We start from the raw sequence: 17,332 nt of genomic DNA, 5'->3' as shown, positions 1-17,332 counted from the left end.
AAATAAAAAAATTATGACAACAAATTCTTTATTTATCCTTATTTTATATAAAATATTTAGATATAAAATTAATATACACAGTATTTACAATATTTTATTACATAATGATGACATAAATTAATAAATAACTTCAAAAAAAGAAATTCAACATGTATAATATATATATTTCTAGGAATTGGGGACATATAATTCTTTGTATAGTAAGGTAACATTCATAAGTTTTATGAGCAAAAATTTCCTATAAGAACCATTCCTCCTGTTATTATGTTAATTTAAATTGATTTGTTTACAAAACAAATTGCATAAATTCTTTCATTTAAACATACGTAATCATAATATACCATTTGTGTAGTATTGAAAACCATCATACAATTTGGTCGTGATGGAATGCAATGATGATTCTACCATATTATCCACGAGTGTAATTAATTGGCTTTCAGTTAAGTTTAAATGAAAACGACATTTAAGAGAACCTATTACAGCTGTTGCTCCAGCTTTAAAACATGGTAGCTGAGAATCTATAATATATAAATAATATTGAATTCTTCAGTATATTCATAACAATAATAAATTCTTATTAAAAACTTACTAGCAGATTGCATAATTTGAACTAAAGATAATACACGGTCCATGTGTTTACGTGATGCTATAAGACCTTTAAGAATAAGTTTTTTGAAATACTTGAATCCCTCAGAATTTAGTCCACCCATTACATCAACCATTTCAGAAGTTAATTTAAAAGGTGAACTTTCAAATCCAAGATTTTTTGGAGATGCTGATAATATGAACCCAAAATCAATATGAATAAGATTTCCTTGGTTATCAAGTAATATGTTACCATTGTGTCGATCTTTAACTTGGATTAAATAACAAACAAGAGAATATGCAGCACAACTATGAATAAAATTTTGACGAGCGTCAGTTAATTTAATATTTTCTTTAAATTCTTTTTCAAAATATTGCAACAAAGATATTTTATTTTGTTTTTTAATTTGATGTAAAGATACAGTGTTTAAAACTGGTTCTATTAATCCAGCATCATTAGATAAACATAAAATTCTGTAAGGAAACACTTGTAATGGTACTTTTTCCGATAACCATATACTATGCAATGTAAGTAATAATTGTGAAGCAAGAAGTTCTTGTCTTAAATCATCTCCCGTTTTAATTATTACAGGCAAGAGTTTCCAATTGATCAGACTACCATAAGGAGAATTTTCTCTAACCCTTTTTTCTTTTTCTGACCAAAGTTCTTTCAAGGCTGCAGCAGATGGATCTTCAGGATCTGTAGTTGAAGAGCTTTTAATGTCTGTAGATACAGTGAGACGACGCCTTATGTCTCCAGCAACAATAAACATATTTTTATTAACTTCTGGTTTATTAACCTCAGACTCGCATCTTATAAGATTTTCTGCACTTCGACTTTGACGAATATTAGATACACGCGTAGTTAGTGGAGAGCGTTCAGCATCTTCTACTTCAGCCACTTCAACATATATAACAAAAGGAGCCTAAAATATTTAACCGATTAGTAATTATAATTGTATAATCACAATAATAATAATACTTTATCTTTTGAATTCAAAACAGCTGCAGCACGGGGAGGAATAGCTAAAACATGATGGCTGTTATTATACAGTGGTATCCAAACTTTAGCTGGTAAATTTTTGTTAATAAGACTCAATTGACTATAAAGATAAGTAGTTTTAGATTCTTTGGATGGTTGATTGGTTAAATCTCGTCCTAGAGCAATTAGACATTTGATAAATTCTATTTCAGAACTCATCCTTGGAGCCTAAAACACAATTAACATTTGAAAACTGATTATTTTATACAAAATATTTTATGATGTTTGTCAATTTACAATTAAAAGTTTCAATTTTTAATGCTGTATTAAAAATTAATTTATTTGAACTTATGATCAAATATTCATTATGTTATTATTACTTACACCACATTGGCATTTAGTATTTTGATCAGTACATGTACAACCATTATCAAAAGCCATACCAGAACTCAAATCACCTAAAAAACTACGCTCCCACGCTAAAACACATAAACTTAAAATTAAATTTATACTTCATTAAAGCTATTAATGACTGATATTAAAAAAAAAAAATCAAAATTCTGAAGCTTGCTAACTATCAGAATGAATAATATAGAAAATAAGAATAGGTAATTTTGTTTAAACTAGTTATGTCCTGGATATCTTTTTAGAAAAAAATTTATTTGAGAAATTTTAAACAAATAATTAAAATTCAACTTTTTTTCAACTATTAAGTTGGTTAAAATCAACCAATTAAGATTTTAAAATCAATCTAAGATTGGTATATCTTGGAAAAATGAAAAGTACAATGGTTGTCTTCTGTACTCAGAGCCAAAGAATCAGTAATTGTTGAAATTGATGTATTTTAATCATTCTATTACTAACAGTTTTAAGTATCAACAATTTTTTAATTTCAAAATAAATTACCAATTTGAATTCCACTGAAATTAACCATAGAACTATCTGATCTAGAGCGACAGTGTGTCTTCTTAGTCAATAAGTTCATAGACTCAAAATTAGATTTTTCATTTTGGCCTTGTTTGTAATGTTCATTAAGAATTGTAGTAATCAATTGTCCACCGTGAGATTTATTTTTCACATTTGTAACATTAAAAGCATTTAAAAGCCAAGCACATTTAATAGAAAAGTTACATGATTTACGACACCTAGAAGGAAAAAATAAAATTATATTCAATTTACTATTATATCTATAAGTTTAAAAAAATACCTGTGTACCAAGTATGAATCTATAGCTTCTGCTATATCATCCATTTGTATATACATAGTGATTAATTGCGGCAAGTAAATATCCACAGAATTGTTATCAAAACTGAAAAGTTTATCACCTTTAAAAAATGTTAAAAACCATTGAAAAAAGTAATTACTCGTTAAAAAATATATTACTAATATTTTACTATAACATCATAGAATAATTGAATATAATTTGATTTCAATGTCTATATTATTTATTGATTATGAAATAATTATTTTGTTTACAACCATTGTTTAAATTAAGATAAGGATGGATAGGAGCTTTACTGTTTTATTTAATATTAAATATCCTCTTTTACTTTTTTTAATGCGATTTATATTGCTTTTTGAATAGTGACATAATTAAAAAAAAAAAAATTGTACAAAAGACTAATAAAAATTGTAAAAAAATTCAATCAAACACTTACTAAAATATAAGTAATTAATAATTTCTAAAAGCTGTAATTGGATCGTATTCTGTATACATCGGAGAATTTTTTGAGAACAATTATTTGTGTAACTTGAATAACTTACCAATATAACGCTGAACACCAGGTTCTTTTGAATTGAAAAGGTATGTAATGGCCATGGACATATCAAATAATTTAGATTCAATTAATCTGTGAAGAAAGCTTTTGGAAACTTTATCAAAAATTTGTGATTTACAATTATTTTGTTTTGAAGGACTAGATTCTGAACAGCTGAGACTTTCGTGACTACAGCTGCTGGTTATTTCAGTGCTATAGAAATGTATAACTATATGACAAATTATTAGTTGCTATAATGTTACATGATAAACTTTACCTTCCAATACCCGAATCATCAGAATGGATATTTGGGTCAGATATTGGCATCTGGTTTTGTTCAGGACATTCAGGACTAGGAGTCGCATCAATTTCAGGAATTTTTGTTAAAGCAGAATCAAGACTACGGTTTCGATGATGTGAAGAATGATTTATAGGTGGTAATACTATACCCATTGACCTATTTATACAAAAATAAAGAATATATGAATAAATTTTTATTAATTGTTATACAAGTAAAAAAATAATTAATTTAAATAATAGTTATAGTTTATTAAAACTAAAACTATAATTTTATTAAAAAAATATATTTTTAGACATATTAAATAAATCATAATTAAACAAGAAATTCTATTCATGTCTTCTTTTATTAAAATGTTTGTTTGTTTAAACAAACAAATTTACCGAAAGTCAAGACTCAGATTCCTCTGATGGTTACTATTTTTATGTTTACTAAATGCTGGTCTACCATGAACAGGTGTTACTGAATTTGTAACAGCCACTTTGGTTGGTAAGTTTTGGTGCATAACTGTATTATTAAAATTATTCACAGGTAATCTATAAACAGAAAAATTATCTCTGAACTTACAGTAATTTAATTATAGTAAATGTGTTGAAAGAAAAGATTTATTACTTTCAAAATATTGGTATATTTTTACAAGGCCGAAGCCTATGGTACGCCAATATAACATAAGGCACTACGTTAAGAGTATTTTAATAATTATAATGAAAATTAAAGTAAAATATGATATGACTTGGGTACTAGGCACTTACTGAAATGGCTTTCATAAAACCAAAAATTCAATTTACAAAATAAATGTACATTTTTAAAAAATGCCAAATACACAATAAAAGGGCGTACAATTTTATAAACAAAACAATAATTTGAGGTTAACTTTTATCTGGTTAAAAAATCTTATCTCGTGAACTCGGTTAATGGTTACATATTATTGACGAAAATAATTATTTAGATAGGTTCATTGATGATGTTTTGTTGATTTAATACTTAAACAATAAAATAGGAATATAATGACTAGTGTTACGTATATTAATTATTTGATATATTTGAAAATATATCTTAAGTAGTTATTGTGATTTTATTATTTTTAATTGATTTAATTATTATATAAAATTATATACATATAAAATATGGATCTTTCTGGCTTTTGTCGGTTTTGTCTTTCTGATGAAGAAGCTCAAATCTCTATTAATGCAGATCCTGATCTTATAGAAAAAATTAATTTATGTTTACCCAATAAAGTATGTATTTAATGCAAAGTGAGAACGTATAAATTAATATAGGTTTCAAGTTGGATAGTTTAAAAGTCATTAATATTTTAAAATTGCTCTAAGTCTGACTTGTATTCATAGTACATTTGTTAACCTTTTGTCTTCATCTTATTCCATTAAAAATATTATTCTCAACATCTGATGTCAATGCACTACAGAGTTTGTAAATGTGAAAAAAAAATCAGTATGTATACTGACCATATTTAAGATTTCTTTATTTATTTTTGGTTTTTGAAGTCAATGGGATAAAATGCTTTAAAACATACAAAATTTATCAAGTGATATATATCATTAATCAAGAGTTTTGAGTTTAACATGGCAAAGAAGAAGAATTCTAAAATTTTCCTCATCCAATAATTGGAAATATTATACATTTTTCTCTCTTAAACATTTATATTTACTATTTTGTTAAGTTTTTAATAGATAATCTCACGGGCACAAATAATGTTGATTTTTTTTTGTAGATTAAAAATGATAAGCAGATTTTAGATATTCTATATTTTTTTATATCAAATGGTGAAAAATGTTTAATTACTCATCAGTGATTTTTTTACATTTGCAAACATTTAGATTGATTAAAATGGAAAAATATTTAAATAACAATATTATTATTTTTTTCTACTTGTAACTTTTCCCTTTTAAAAATGATGTTCTATAGTTAAAATCCAATGTAGATAAAAGCAAAGTTTAGTTTCTGTTAGTAAAACATATATTTTAAAAAGAAGACCTTTTTAACGGGTTGATGATAGCTTTTTGGGGGAGTAATTTCTTTTATAGACCTCTACTTGTGTACACACATCATAAAAATGTATAACCTATTCTGATTGTTTTAACCTCTAGAAACAATGATAACATAATTTTATAATTTATATACTTTTTTTTAGTGACTTTAGAGTAACAAAATATGAAAAAAATTTTAAGGATATTATGGATAGATTATTATTTCATTGTTTTTTATTGAAAACAATTTAAATTTATAAATTAATATAAAATTATTATAAATTTAATTTGATATAATATGACTACCCTATTATAAATACTGAAATTCTAACACCAATTATTTGTTTAAGTTTTCAGAAGAAGATTCATTTCCAAAAATGATTTGTAATAATTGTCATCAAAAATTGTTGGAAACATACAACTTCTTTATATGCATCCAGGATACTGAAAACCATTATCGGGGTATCTTAAGTGAAACGGTAATATTTAAATCCTATTTTGCATAAAATTAATTAATTAAAATCTATTGATAAAATACTTAATTTCACTAGCTATTTTTATTTATTTATTAAATAACTTGAATACTTATACCTTTTTTAACCAGTACTAAATGGTATTGGTCTTTAATTCCATGTATTATATCTCTATTACTCTATTTTAATTTGGATATTCATCATTTTTTTAGTACTGTAATATAAAGTTTGATTTTAGCTTCGATGCGAAGCTGAGAAGGTATTGGTTTTACTATTATTTGTTTTTTTTTTTTTTGTGTCTGCTACCACTTTTTCTCAGCTTTCACCAAACTGATTACTTTCAATGATACGTCAAAAGATCACAAATCGTATCTCGTCGAAGATATTACCCTCAAAAATTTTAAAAATTTCCCTCATTCACCGTAAATGGGGGAAACCTCCAAAAAAGTTACAAATTTAAAAATCGCTAATTTTTTCAATTTTTTTTACTTAAAATAGGCATAACTTTCTTAAAAATGAACAAATCAATATCATTTTTTTTTTTAGATGCTTGATCTCTTTACCTATCATTTGGTATATTTTTTTTATAAATCTGACCCTTTACCTGCCCACAGGGAGGATTTAAAATGACAACTTTTTCACAAAAAATTAACTTTTTCAACTTGACTTTTGAAAATGTTCCGGAAAAACTGACACTTTTATATATATCTTAAATTAAAGCTAATATAATATAATTTATCATGGAAAAAAAAAATTTCGGAATTTATTTTATCTTCATGGTGAAAATGGCTACCAAATGCTATTTTTGTGTCAAAATTCTCGATTTTATTTTTACCTCTTTAACTTTATAATGCTCTTAACTTATTTAAATGTGTATGGATCAACCAATTTTTTTATGAGAAATAATATTTTTTAATAATCCCTTTTTTATTGACATACTTTATCTTAATCAGGATATTAATAAGGAACTAGCTGATCATGTAGTTTTTGGAATAATCTACCAATTTTTTAAAATTAAACTCTATCATAAAATTTACATCGAAGCTTTTTTTTTTATAGTGATTTTAATCACTGTCAGATATCATTATGCTTGATCCAACTATGCTACGTCACCACTGTGCCACGACCTCCCTGTGTTGGGTTTTTTTAAAGTATTTTTTTGTATGAATTGAAACATTTTAAGTATTTAAATCACCTAGTACTTTCTAAAAAAACCTAAATTCTCTAGTACATCCATTTTATCAACAAAATGTGTTTCAATGCTTCTATAATTATTAATTAATATTTAATATACCAGTCACAATTATACTCTTTACAATTTAAAAATAAATCACTTTGGCACGTTTAATTGACCATCATTTATTTATTGACCACCATTTCATTATTCATTATAACTCCCTAAGCAATGTGCTCTAATTAACAACTATTGGTTGGCAATACTGTCCTACTAAGCAAAAGTGCTGTAACTCAAAAAAAAAAAAAAATTATATATGGCATTTAATGAATTTACCAATTATGTACAAATTTTGAAGAAAAAGTACCCTTAAAATAGTACTAAATAAGTTATAAAAAAAAATGGTGATTCTTTAGAAATGCAGTAAATAACAAAATAAATGATTACTATTTTATTATTATATTATCTTGCAAAAAAAAGCCATAATTTTTTTTTAAGATATGGCATTATTATCTAATATTAACTTATTTATCAAAGTTACAGCAGTTTTGTTTAGAACTACAGATTTTCTTTAGAAGTAGCAGCATTGTATATTGATAGTTTTTAAATTGTTATCATCACTATTATTTAAACAATTTATTTTACACAGTATACTCAGATAACAAAATGAATTAATTTTTTTCTGATTATCATTTATTTAGTATATTCATAATTATTATGAATCTAGTATTTTTTTTTTATTTTATGTTTTATAAAAAATAACAGTATTTAAAGTAACAAAATAATTTTAACTTTGATAATATATAAATTGATGTTTTATTTTATATTATAATATTTTATGTAAAATATTTTATATGACATAGTTATTTACTGTATTTTACCTTTATCTTTATTTAAAGTTAATTTATAATTATTAAGCAATAATATCATAAAATCTACTTACGGTGTTATTTCTTAATAAATAGGTATACATTATACATATTTATGTATAATCTTGATCACCTTTGGCACTGTACAAAGAATACAATGTCAATATAAAACATTGTAGGGTTTGATATTATGTAAATCAGTAAATATACTAGCAGTTATTATCCAAACAAATTGTGATATTCATTTATTTTTATTATACATTTTTCATTATAATATAACTTTTATTTAATACTCTTATCTTCAGTAATGATTGTTTTTTTTTCATAGTTTTTATAATACATTAAGTATTTTCATAATATTTTTTTTATTAAATTATTTATAAAATAATGTTATACTTTATAGAAACCACATACAAGTGAAAGTGATTCAGAAATTAAACCTTTAACTATAACCAGGTAATGTGCATTAAATTTGATATAATAATAATATAATTAATTATTTTATGAATATATTATATTCTTAATTATTTTTATTTTTTTAAAGTTATCTTTTTTGTTAAGTTACAGATATTGCAATAAATTTTTGATTTCCTTAAATACACTCCTGTAAACTAAATTATGATTTATTTGCTTAAATTAATTAATAATATTTATTTAATTTTTTCATAAATAAGATATCATTATATAAAAATTGTATTTAGTACTATTTTTCTATCTAGGCCAAGTAAAAGAAAATCTGGTCCATGTCAGCGAATATCAGTAAAATCTTCTAATAAACTTTTTTCTGAAGAAACATTGACAATCCAAAATGGTGAATCAACAGAAGTGCAAGATGTTCCAATAAAACAACAAAGCAAACCAATATATGTATGTGAAATTTGTGATAGGCAGTTTCAAAATCTATTGGCATTTAACACTCATGTTTTAAATCATAATAATGAACCTCCTGCTATATCTTGCGAATCTTGTGGTTATACAACTCAACATCGTTCATCAATGTATCGCCATCAAAAGCGACATCTCAAACAATCAAAGTTTACATGTTCCGAGTGCAACAAAAGTTTCATCACAGAAAGTCTATTGAATGAACACAAAAATAAACATACAGGAGATAAACCATTTAAATGTGAAGCATGTAAAAAATCGTTTTCATTATCTAGATACTTGGCTACACATATGAGATTAATACATGGGGATACTGTATCCTATGTATGTAATCAGTGTGGTCGTAAATTTGAAGATAGAAGTTCACTTGCATTGCACCGGCGTACTCATAAGAGAGCTATGTCTTGTTTGTGTGATATCTGTGGTAAAGAACTTTCTAGCAGAGAACATCTTAAATTGCATAAAAGGTTACATACTGGAGAAAAACCCAATGTTTGCACCTATTGTGGTAAAGGTTTTGCTAAACAATGTACATTAGTTTTACATCTAAGAACACATACAGGAGAAAAACCATATCAATGTGATCAATGTGGCAAAACATTTTCTCAGCGTTCCTCCTATGTTATACATTATAGAAAACATACAGGTTCAAGACCATATGTTTGTGCTTGCGGAAATGGATTTGTGTGTAGAGCTATGTTAAGTGCACATGAAAAAACTTGCGCATTTGTTTTTCCCATGAATATGTATCAGACAATGTATTAAATTGTCAAATTATATTTTTATTTTTCCTTTAAATATTCAAGGTTTTTTGTTAATTTTTTCAACCTTAAAGTAATATTATATTAATGAAGATAAATTAATTTTATTCATTCATTTATTAATGATGATCCATGATGAAGATATTAGTATATTATATTTTTATTATAGAGTGAAAGTTATCTTTATATATTGAAGAGATAATATATATTTTTAAGATGTTTATAACATAGATTTTGCATTTAAATTTTAAATATTTGTTTAGGATTTGTGATTTTCAGTTCTTATTAACTTAATTTGTTTTAAAAAAATTATATATATAGTAAATATTTTTTTCTTGAGGGGCAGACAACTCATAAATATACCATAAATGTTATATAACTTGTTTAATGTTATAAGTGATATTAAGTACATTTGTATATATTTGTTTCACATTTTCTCAGTAATAGTGTTCAAAACATTTCTTTAAATGTATATCTATAAATTCAATAAGCAGTTTTTTATTTATTTTTTTTTATCATTATCAACTGTAGAAAAAAGAACAATAGAATCCAATTTTAATTAATAAACTAGTTATTACATTTTATAAAATTCATTACTTCTTATTTTCTTTTAGTTTTTTTTTTTTCATGGAAATAAGAAGTATAAATTTCAGGTGAATTTAAAATTAATCACACAAATTTACTAATAAACAATTTCCTGTTAATATAATGATGTTTTTAATTTATTTTTGCTGTCAATTCCAGATCTGTATTTAGATTTTAACCTTTACTTTTATATGCTAGAATAGTATTTAATAACACTTTAAACTATGTCTAGTTTAATCTATTTTTTGTACCTTTGAAGTTAAACTATATAGAAATAATTACACATAGTTGTTTGCTTCACTTTGATGTCCGTTTTCACCATGAAAACAAAACGAAGTTCGAATTTTTTTTTCTTTCATATTAAGGTATATTACTTAAGCTTTAATTTAAGATATATATAAAAATGTCAGTATTTCCGGAACATTTTTCCAGAAATACTGACATTTTTAAAAATTTAGTTGAAAAAATTCTACTTTCTATATACATTTTTAAGTATTGAACCCCCCTGTATAAAAGGAAATGGTCCGATTAAAGAAAAGTAAGTCCAATAAAAGAAATATATAAATAGTATGTATTTATCATAAAAAATTGCATTGAACAATATACATTTCAAAAATTTATAAAAATATACTACTTTATCATTTTTTATTATTTCTCCATAAAAATTTCAATATTAAATTATTAAATTTTAATTTCATACTATATTTAATTGCTATAATAAATATTTATTTATAAATTATACTTGTAAATATAAGAACTACTAATTAGGATATAATTAAGGAAATAGGAGTTGATGTTGCTTTTGTAAGCACTATCTATAGACTTGTATTGAAGCGTTTCTTAAGACAGTGATTAAAATTACTGTCAGATCTATAGTTTTTCTATCTATCCTACGTATATACTGTGTCATACCCCCATTGTGCTACCGTTTTTTTGAATACAGCAGCCATTTTCATCGTGAAGACGAAATAAAGTTTTTTTTTCCATATTAAAGTATATTTCATAAACTTTAATTTAAGATATATATTTATATAAAAGTCAGTATTTCCGAAACACTTTCAAAAATTAAGTTGAAAAGGTTGTCATCTTGAATCCTCCCTTGTAGGCAGGTGAAGGGTCAGATTAAAAAACTATATATACCAAATATTAAGTAAATACCCAATACATTTATTTAAAAAAAATTGTTACTATTCATCTATTTTTCAAAAAGTTATGAGTTTTAAATAAAATAATTTTAAATATGTCGAAAATTACCGATTTTTAAATTTGTAATTTTTTTGGAGATTTTCCGCATTTACAGAGAACGAGGGAATTTTTTTCAATTTTTGAGGTTATTGTCTTCGACTAGATACGATTTGTAATAATTTGATGTATCGTCGATAGAATCGGTTCGGTGACAGCTGAAAAAAAGTGGTAACAGATACAAAAAATAAATAAAAAAGAATATATCATAGAAATGTAAGTACCTTCTCAGTTTCACATCGAACCTAAAAAAAGAGTAAAGTTTTTTCCACGATAGTCCTGACTAGGAGCTCTGTCATTCTTACTCAATGTTGGATAGCAGTCATATTCTTGTTTACAATTTCTATAAGATTTTTTTATTATAAATACTTTTTTAGATAATTACTAATAAGTAATTAAGCGATAACTACATAGTATAACTTTTGTTAAACAATTTTATGATTTTTAATAGATGTTATGCAAAATTTGGACTATTCTATCATTTAACCGATATTTTAATACTTTAACTTTAAAGTTGAGTTTAAGTGTTATTTGTCAAAAAAAAAAACTGAACAACTTTTGAATATAATTTTTGTTGGTTTAATTCACAATTATGAAACTTTTTTTGACAAATAGCTAATTGTATAAAGATTGATAAAATATTAATGTTTATTCTAAGTAAATATAAATCGGACAAATTTCTGTTAATAATCAAAGAAATTTAATGTGAAAATAAAACAATCGGTAAATAACAGCACAAAAAATTTTTTATTTAATAAGGACTTGTATTTTACATTATTAATGGCTAATATACCTGAAATCAAAACTTCTGCAATTTTCTGAAGTTTATACTAGAAAAAACATTCCTACATAAACAAACTTGAGACTCAAATACAGAGTTTTGGTTCAATGTATGTCACAAGTGGTAAGGTGATATTCAGTGGTAACAAAAATAGCGAAATCAAAAATTAAAATTTCCTAACTTTAAAATTGAGATTTTTCCGGTTTCCTACTCCAAATTTTATTTAAATCAATAATAAATATCATTACTGTATACTACCACAAAACTGTCTTACAAATTGGTCACTCGATTTTTTTGTAAATATCGCCCCTTCCTCTGAACTTTGAACTCCAAGTTTGAAAAAAAATTCACTTTAGTGTGACCCATCAAATATTATTAAAATTTTATTGGGAGTCACGTAGTGTGGTTTATTTCTAGATTAAATGATTACATAACGAGAAAAACAAAAAAACCCATGTATAATTTGATATTTTTTTGTTTGACTCATTAATAGTGATCAAGCTTTTTTGAACACTTAATTATGTTTTAATAAATATTAACAAGCACTGTGATATACCGTATTCTCAGTCGTGATTAATGTTGTAAAAAGTTGTCTCCGATTACATCATAATAATTAATTCAAATTATCTTGTAATAAAGTTTATAACGTTCAACAAAGATATTCATTTCAATCTTGTGGTTGTTTTATTTTCCCTACATAAAAAGTAAAGTAAAAAAAAAAAAAATATAATTATAATCTTTTTTGAACTTGTAGGTATACGGGTTTTCCGGTAAAATTAAAAAAATATAGCAATATCCGTGGGATTTTTGGTTTTCTTCATTATGTAATCATTTAAACTAAAAATAAATCACATCACAACTCCCAATGAAATTTTAATATAATTTGATGGGTCACATTAAAATGAAATTTTTTTCTAACTTGGAGTTCAGTTCCAACGTAACAATAGTCAGGCGCGGACGCCCTATCACGCTTACGTAAATTTTTTCTTATTAATAAACCTTATATTAATATATTAGTTTAAAATTAGTATCAAATAAAAGATAAAAGATTGGGCTACAAAGTCATCGTAAAATCAACCACTAGTTTTGGGGCTGGGGGTAATACATCGTTTTTGCAAACGGAATGCTGATTTTAAGATTGCGACATGGAATGTGACAAGCTTGTATAAAACAGGTGCTAGCCAAAATTTAGCTGAAGTTCTTAACAAATACAAAATTAAAGTAGCAGCCATACAAGAAATAAGATGGTTGGGAGTAGGACAACTAACAATTGGAGAGTACACAATTTTCTTCTCTGGAATGGAAAATATACATCACTTCGGTAGTGGTTTTGCAGTTCATAGGACATTAGTACCATACATTAAAGAGTTTAATCCAGTATCTGAAAGGATATCAATATTAACCATCAACACTAGCCCAATTAATATTTGTATAGTAAATGTACATGCACCTACGGAATTAAAAGATGATAATGTGAAAGATGCCTTCTACGACAAACTAACTGATACATATGAGGGCATTACTGGGAATGTGATAAAGATTGTAATAGGTGACTTCAATGCAAAATGCGGACGGGAACCACAATACTTCTCTTATATAGAAAAAGAGAGTTTGCATAGTAACAGCAATGTCAACGGTCAGCGATTGATAGCGTTTGCAACATCAAATGGGTTGATTATTAGTAGTACTACGTTCCCACACAAAAATATTCACAAAGTCACGTGAAGGTCACCGGATGGCGAAACCTTGAACCAAATTGACCACGTCCTCATACAGACTAGATACCGTAGTACCATTTACGATGTAAGAAGCCAGAGAGGCGCCGATTGTGACACGGATCACTACTTAGTGATTGCAAAACTTAGATCAAAGTTAAAAAGCCAATCGAAATTAAAGCAAGAAAAAAGGATCAAAATTAATCTAGAGTTACTCAAAGATGAAATCGTGAGGAAGAATTATGAGAACGAAGTCACGAAGAACCTTAAAGAGAATAATGCACAAATGAACATAGATCTGGATTGGGAAATTGTGAGAAACGCTGTTAACAAAGCAGCGGCCACTAGTATTGGTGAGCTAAAAAGGTCAAGAAATACTTGGTATAATGATATCTGTAGAGTTGCTGTAGACAGACGCCGAAAATCGAGAAATGAATTTATTAAAAATAACACTCAAATGACTAAAGAAAGTTTCATACGGGAACGTAAAGCCTGCAAAAGTACCCTTCAAAGGGAAAAAAGGAAATTTTTTAGCAACATACTTCAAACAGCAGAGAACGACCATACACAAGGGAGAACTAGAAACTTTTTTAGAGTCATTAAACAGTATAAGCATTTTAACCCTATATGGAATGCAATCAGAGACCAAGACGGACAAATGCTAATGGAACCAGAATCAAGAGCTGAGAGATGGAAAGGTTATTTTGAAAATTTACTAAATCGGAGAATACCAGATCAGCCTGTAGCTCATATCGATTATGAAAGAGCGGAGCCCTATGTCGAGGATGTTAGCCTAGAAGAAGTAAAAAGTGTATTATTTGGCCTGAAAAATTGGAAAGCACCGGGTATCGATAATATTCCAGCAGAACTCTTAAAATACGGAGGTGAGGAGCTACATTTAGTAATCCACAGACTGTGTCAGCTAATATGGATGGAAGAACGAGTACCGGATAGCTGGAATGAGGCAATCATCATACCATTGCATAAAAAGGGAGATAAGACAAAGTGTGACAATTATAGAGGGATATCGCTCTTAAACTCCGCGTACAAAGTCTTCTCTAGGATATTACTGAATCGCATTATCCCTTATGCAGAGGATTGCCTAGGTGAGTACCAATGTGGTTTTCGGAAAGGTCGTTCAACCACAGAACAATTATCCATAATAGATCAAATAATTGAAAAGAGATACGAATATCGGCAGAATATGTTACAACTCTTCATAGATTTTAAAAAGGCCTATGATAGTATACACAGAGAGAGTCTCTACAATATTATGGATGAGTTTGATTTCCCAAAAAAGTTAATAGCGCTAACTAAAATGTGCATGGAAGACACGAGGTACAGAGTAAGAACACAGAATGTAACATTGGAAACCTTTACAGTGGAAACCGGACTAAAACAGGGGGATGCTCTTTCCCCAGTACTTTTCAATCTTGCCCTAGAGAAGATAGTAAGAATACTACAGGATAATGAAGGTGGTTTACTAATCGGCCAGAATAAGATACGGCTCCTCGAATTCGCTGACGATTTGGATATACTTGGCGATTCGCTTGCAGACACAGCTAACGCTGCCAGAGTACTAGAAGAAGCAGCGAAAAAAATTGGTCTTGAAATAAATACTGAGAAAACGAAGATAATGGAACTATTAGATAGTGGGGAGGACCCCAGTGAGGTGGAGAATTTAGCATACGAAATAATTAGCGATTTTAAATATCTGGGAGCAACGTTAAGTACAAAGAATGATTGGTCAAAGGAAATAAGTATTCGGATAAATAAAGCTCAAAAAACGTTCTACACAATGATGAAAATCTTTACATCCAAAATTCTATCTAGAAAAACGAAAGCAAGATTGTACACGGCTATTATAAGACTGATTCTCACGTATGGTTGCGAAGCGTGGACAACGACCAAACAAACAGAAAGAAACCTGAGGACTTTTGAGCACAGAGTGTGGAGGAAAATATGCGGACCCGTCATCAATGAAACTACGGGGAATTAGCGGAGAAGATACAACAGAGAACTATATGACATGTTGGAAATAGCACCGGTAACAAGTTTTATTAAGGGCCAAAGAATACAATGGTTAGGACACATAGTGAGATGAAGAGAGAACGATATAGCCAGGGTAGCATTGGAATGGAAACCACAAGGGAAAACACCTAGAGGGAGGCCAAAGAAAAGATGGATCGACGTGGTAGAAGAAGATTTAAGAAGCCTTAGAGTTGAAGACTGGAGAGAGACAGCCAAGATAGAGATAGGTGGCGAAGCGTAGTAATGGCGGCAAAAACTCTTAGAGAGTAGGAATGCCAGTAAAAGAAGAAGAAGAAAATTAGTATCAAATAAAAGATAAAAGATTGGGCTACAAACTCATCGTAAAATCAACCACCAGTTTTGGGGCTGGGGGCCTCTAGGTAAGAATTTTCTTACATTTTAATTAATATATAACATACACAATGCATAACAATATTACCTCACCAACCACTCCACTAGCTCATAAATCAGATAAGGCTAAACCGATAACACTGATCACTATAATAAACAGAAATTCAATTTCACTAACTTCTAAATCGATGAATAACACATTTACTTTTTCTGATAATGAAAATGAAACCGACTGGTCAACTATCATCTCAAATAGTAAAGATAAAAGAAAAAAAAATTCATCACCCAGCTCGTCTCAAAAATCAAAACAACCTAACTATAACACAACAAATAATTTACGACAACTCGGTCGTTTTTCTATTTTAACCTCAGATATCCATGATTATAACGACATGGAAATAATTGATGCACAAAAACCAAAAATATCAACCACCCCACCTATTTTTATAAAATCAGATCTCGATTATAAAGGCTTTTGTAAAGCTATACAAAAAACTATAGGCTCAAATGCATTTAGTTATAAAAGTAGTATTAAAGGATTAAGACTGCAAACCAATACACCGGATGAAAAATTGTACGCTTGTTTAAAGGAAAAAATGTGAACTTTCACACATATCAAATACAACAAGATAAACCTTATAGAGTCATTTTTCGTAATTTGCACCATACCACTCCAGTAGATTATATAAAACAAGAACTGGCAATTCATGGTTATAACGAGTTACAAGTAGTAAAAGTATTACAAAGTAGAACCAAAATACCACTACCTCTTTTAGCTTCGATGCGAAGCTGAGAAGGTATTAATTTTACCATGATGTGTTTATTTTTTTATTTTATTTTTTTTTTTTTTTTTTT

General features: G+C 27.2%; 3 protein-coding genes and 1 long non-coding RNA gene across 7 annotated transcripts; 2 read left to right on the top strand and 2 right to left on the bottom strand.

Annotated features, from left to right (window-relative positions):
* Positions 1–143: 143 nt before the first annotated feature.
* Positions 144–4,470, bottom strand: LOC126902267 (phosphatidylinositol 4-kinase beta). 3 transcript variants are annotated; one of them, XM_050679354.1, is made up of 10 exons: positions 4,235–4,470; positions 4,006–4,158; positions 3,602–3,781; positions 3,332–3,537; positions 2,775–2,892; positions 2,474–2,712; positions 1,952–2,046; positions 1,568–1,795; positions 590–1,511; positions 144–518 (listed from the first exon to the last, which is right to left on the bottom strand). In XM_050679354.1, the coding sequence occupies exons 2-10, from the start codon at positions 4,125–4,127 to the stop codon at positions 331–333; spliced, it is 2,298 nt and encodes a 765-aa protein (XP_050535311.1). In that variant the 5' UTR covers positions 4,128–4,158; positions 4,235–4,470; the 3' UTR covers positions 144–330. The 3 variants fall into 3 exon arrangements, with proteins under 3 accessions (XP_050535311.1, XP_050535312.1, XP_050535313.1); XM_050679355.1 differs by having other exon boundaries at positions 4,375–4,459; XM_050679356.1 differs by lacking the exons at positions 4,006–4,158; positions 4,235–4,470 and having other exon boundaries at positions 3,332–3,553; positions 3,602–3,751.
* Positions 4,471–4,602: 132 nt separating this feature from the next.
* Positions 4,603–9,838, top strand: LOC126902270 (zinc finger protein 664-like). Its single transcript, XM_050679359.1, has 4 exons — positions 4,603–4,860; positions 5,961–6,089; positions 8,530–8,582; positions 8,846–9,838. The coding sequence occupies exons 1-4, from the start codon at positions 4,750–4,752 to the stop codon at positions 9,774–9,776; spliced, it is 1,224 nt and encodes a 407-aa protein (XP_050535316.1). The 5' UTR covers positions 4,603–4,749; the 3' UTR covers positions 9,777–9,838.
* A 323-nt stretch (positions 9,839–10,161) lies between these two features.
* LOC126902272 (uncharacterized) lies at positions 10,162–12,710 on the bottom strand. Of its 2 annotated transcripts, XR_007703181.1 has the most exons (4): positions 12,393–12,710; positions 11,824–11,942; positions 11,612–11,757; positions 10,162–10,247 (listed from the first exon to the last, which is right to left on the bottom strand). It is a non-coding gene; the product is annotated as an uncharacterized LOC126902272 (long non-coding RNA). The 2 variants fall into 2 exon arrangements; XR_007703180.1 differs by lacking the exon at positions 10,162–10,247 and having other exon boundaries at positions 11,442–11,757.
* A 571-nt stretch (positions 12,711–13,281) lies between these two features.
* LOC126902081 (craniofacial development protein 2-like) lies at positions 13,282–14,105 on the top strand. The gene is made up of 3 exons (XM_050679103.1): positions 13,282–13,317; positions 13,409–13,478; positions 13,555–14,105. The coding sequence occupies exons 1-3, from the start codon at positions 13,282–13,284 to the stop codon at positions 14,103–14,105; spliced, it is 657 nt and encodes a 218-aa protein (XP_050535060.1).
* The last annotated feature ends 3,227 nt before the right edge of the window (positions 14,106–17,332 follow it).

Source organism: Daktulosphaira vitifoliae, unplaced genomic scaffold (assembly GCF_025091365.1).
Source record: "Daktulosphaira vitifoliae isolate Bord-2020 unplaced genomic scaffold, ASM2509136v1 Scaffold_3, whole genome shotgun sequence".
NCBI lineage: Eukaryota > Metazoa > Arthropoda > Insecta > Hemiptera > Phylloxeridae > Daktulosphaira > Daktulosphaira vitifoliae.
This window is presented reverse-complemented; position numbering and strand designations above follow the sequence as displayed.

Bases quoted from the DNA above. Each gene is read 5' to 3' on its own strand.
- LOC126902267 (XM_050679354.1), bottom strand. From the start codon at position 4,127: ATGCACCAAAACTTACCAACCAAAGTGGCTGTTACAAATTCAGTAACA. The intron at 3,538-3,601 runs GTAAAGTTTATC...ACATTTCTATAG, and splicing joins GATGATTCGGGTATTGGAAG to CACTGAAATAACCAGCAGCT. The intron at 2,713-2,774 runs GTATTTTTTTAA...TTTTCCTTCTAG, and splicing joins GATTCATACTTGGTACACAG to GTGTCGTAAATCATGTAACT.
- LOC126902270 (XM_050679359.1), top strand. From the start codon at position 4,750: ATGGATCTTTCTGGCTTTTGTCGGTTTTGTCTTTCTGATGAAGAAGCT. The intron at 6,090-8,529 runs GTAATATTTAAA...TATACTTTATAG, and splicing joins GGGGTATCTTAAGTGAAACG to AAACCACATACAAGTGAAAG. The intron at 8,583-8,845 runs GTAATGTGCATT...TTTTCTATCTAG, and splicing joins AAACCTTTAACTATAACCAG to GCCAAGTAAAAGAAAATCTG.
- LOC126902081 (XM_050679103.1), top strand. From the start codon at position 13,282: ATGAAATTTTTTTCTAACTTGGAGTTCAGTTCCAAC. The intron at 13,318-13,408 runs GTAACAATAGTC...GTTTAAAATTAG, and splicing joins ACTTGGAGTTCAGTTCCAAC to TATCAAATAAAAGATAAAAG. The intron at 13,479-13,554 runs GTAATACATCGT...TGTATAAAACAG, and splicing joins CACTAGTTTTGGGGCTGGGG to GTGCTAGCCAAAATTTAGCT.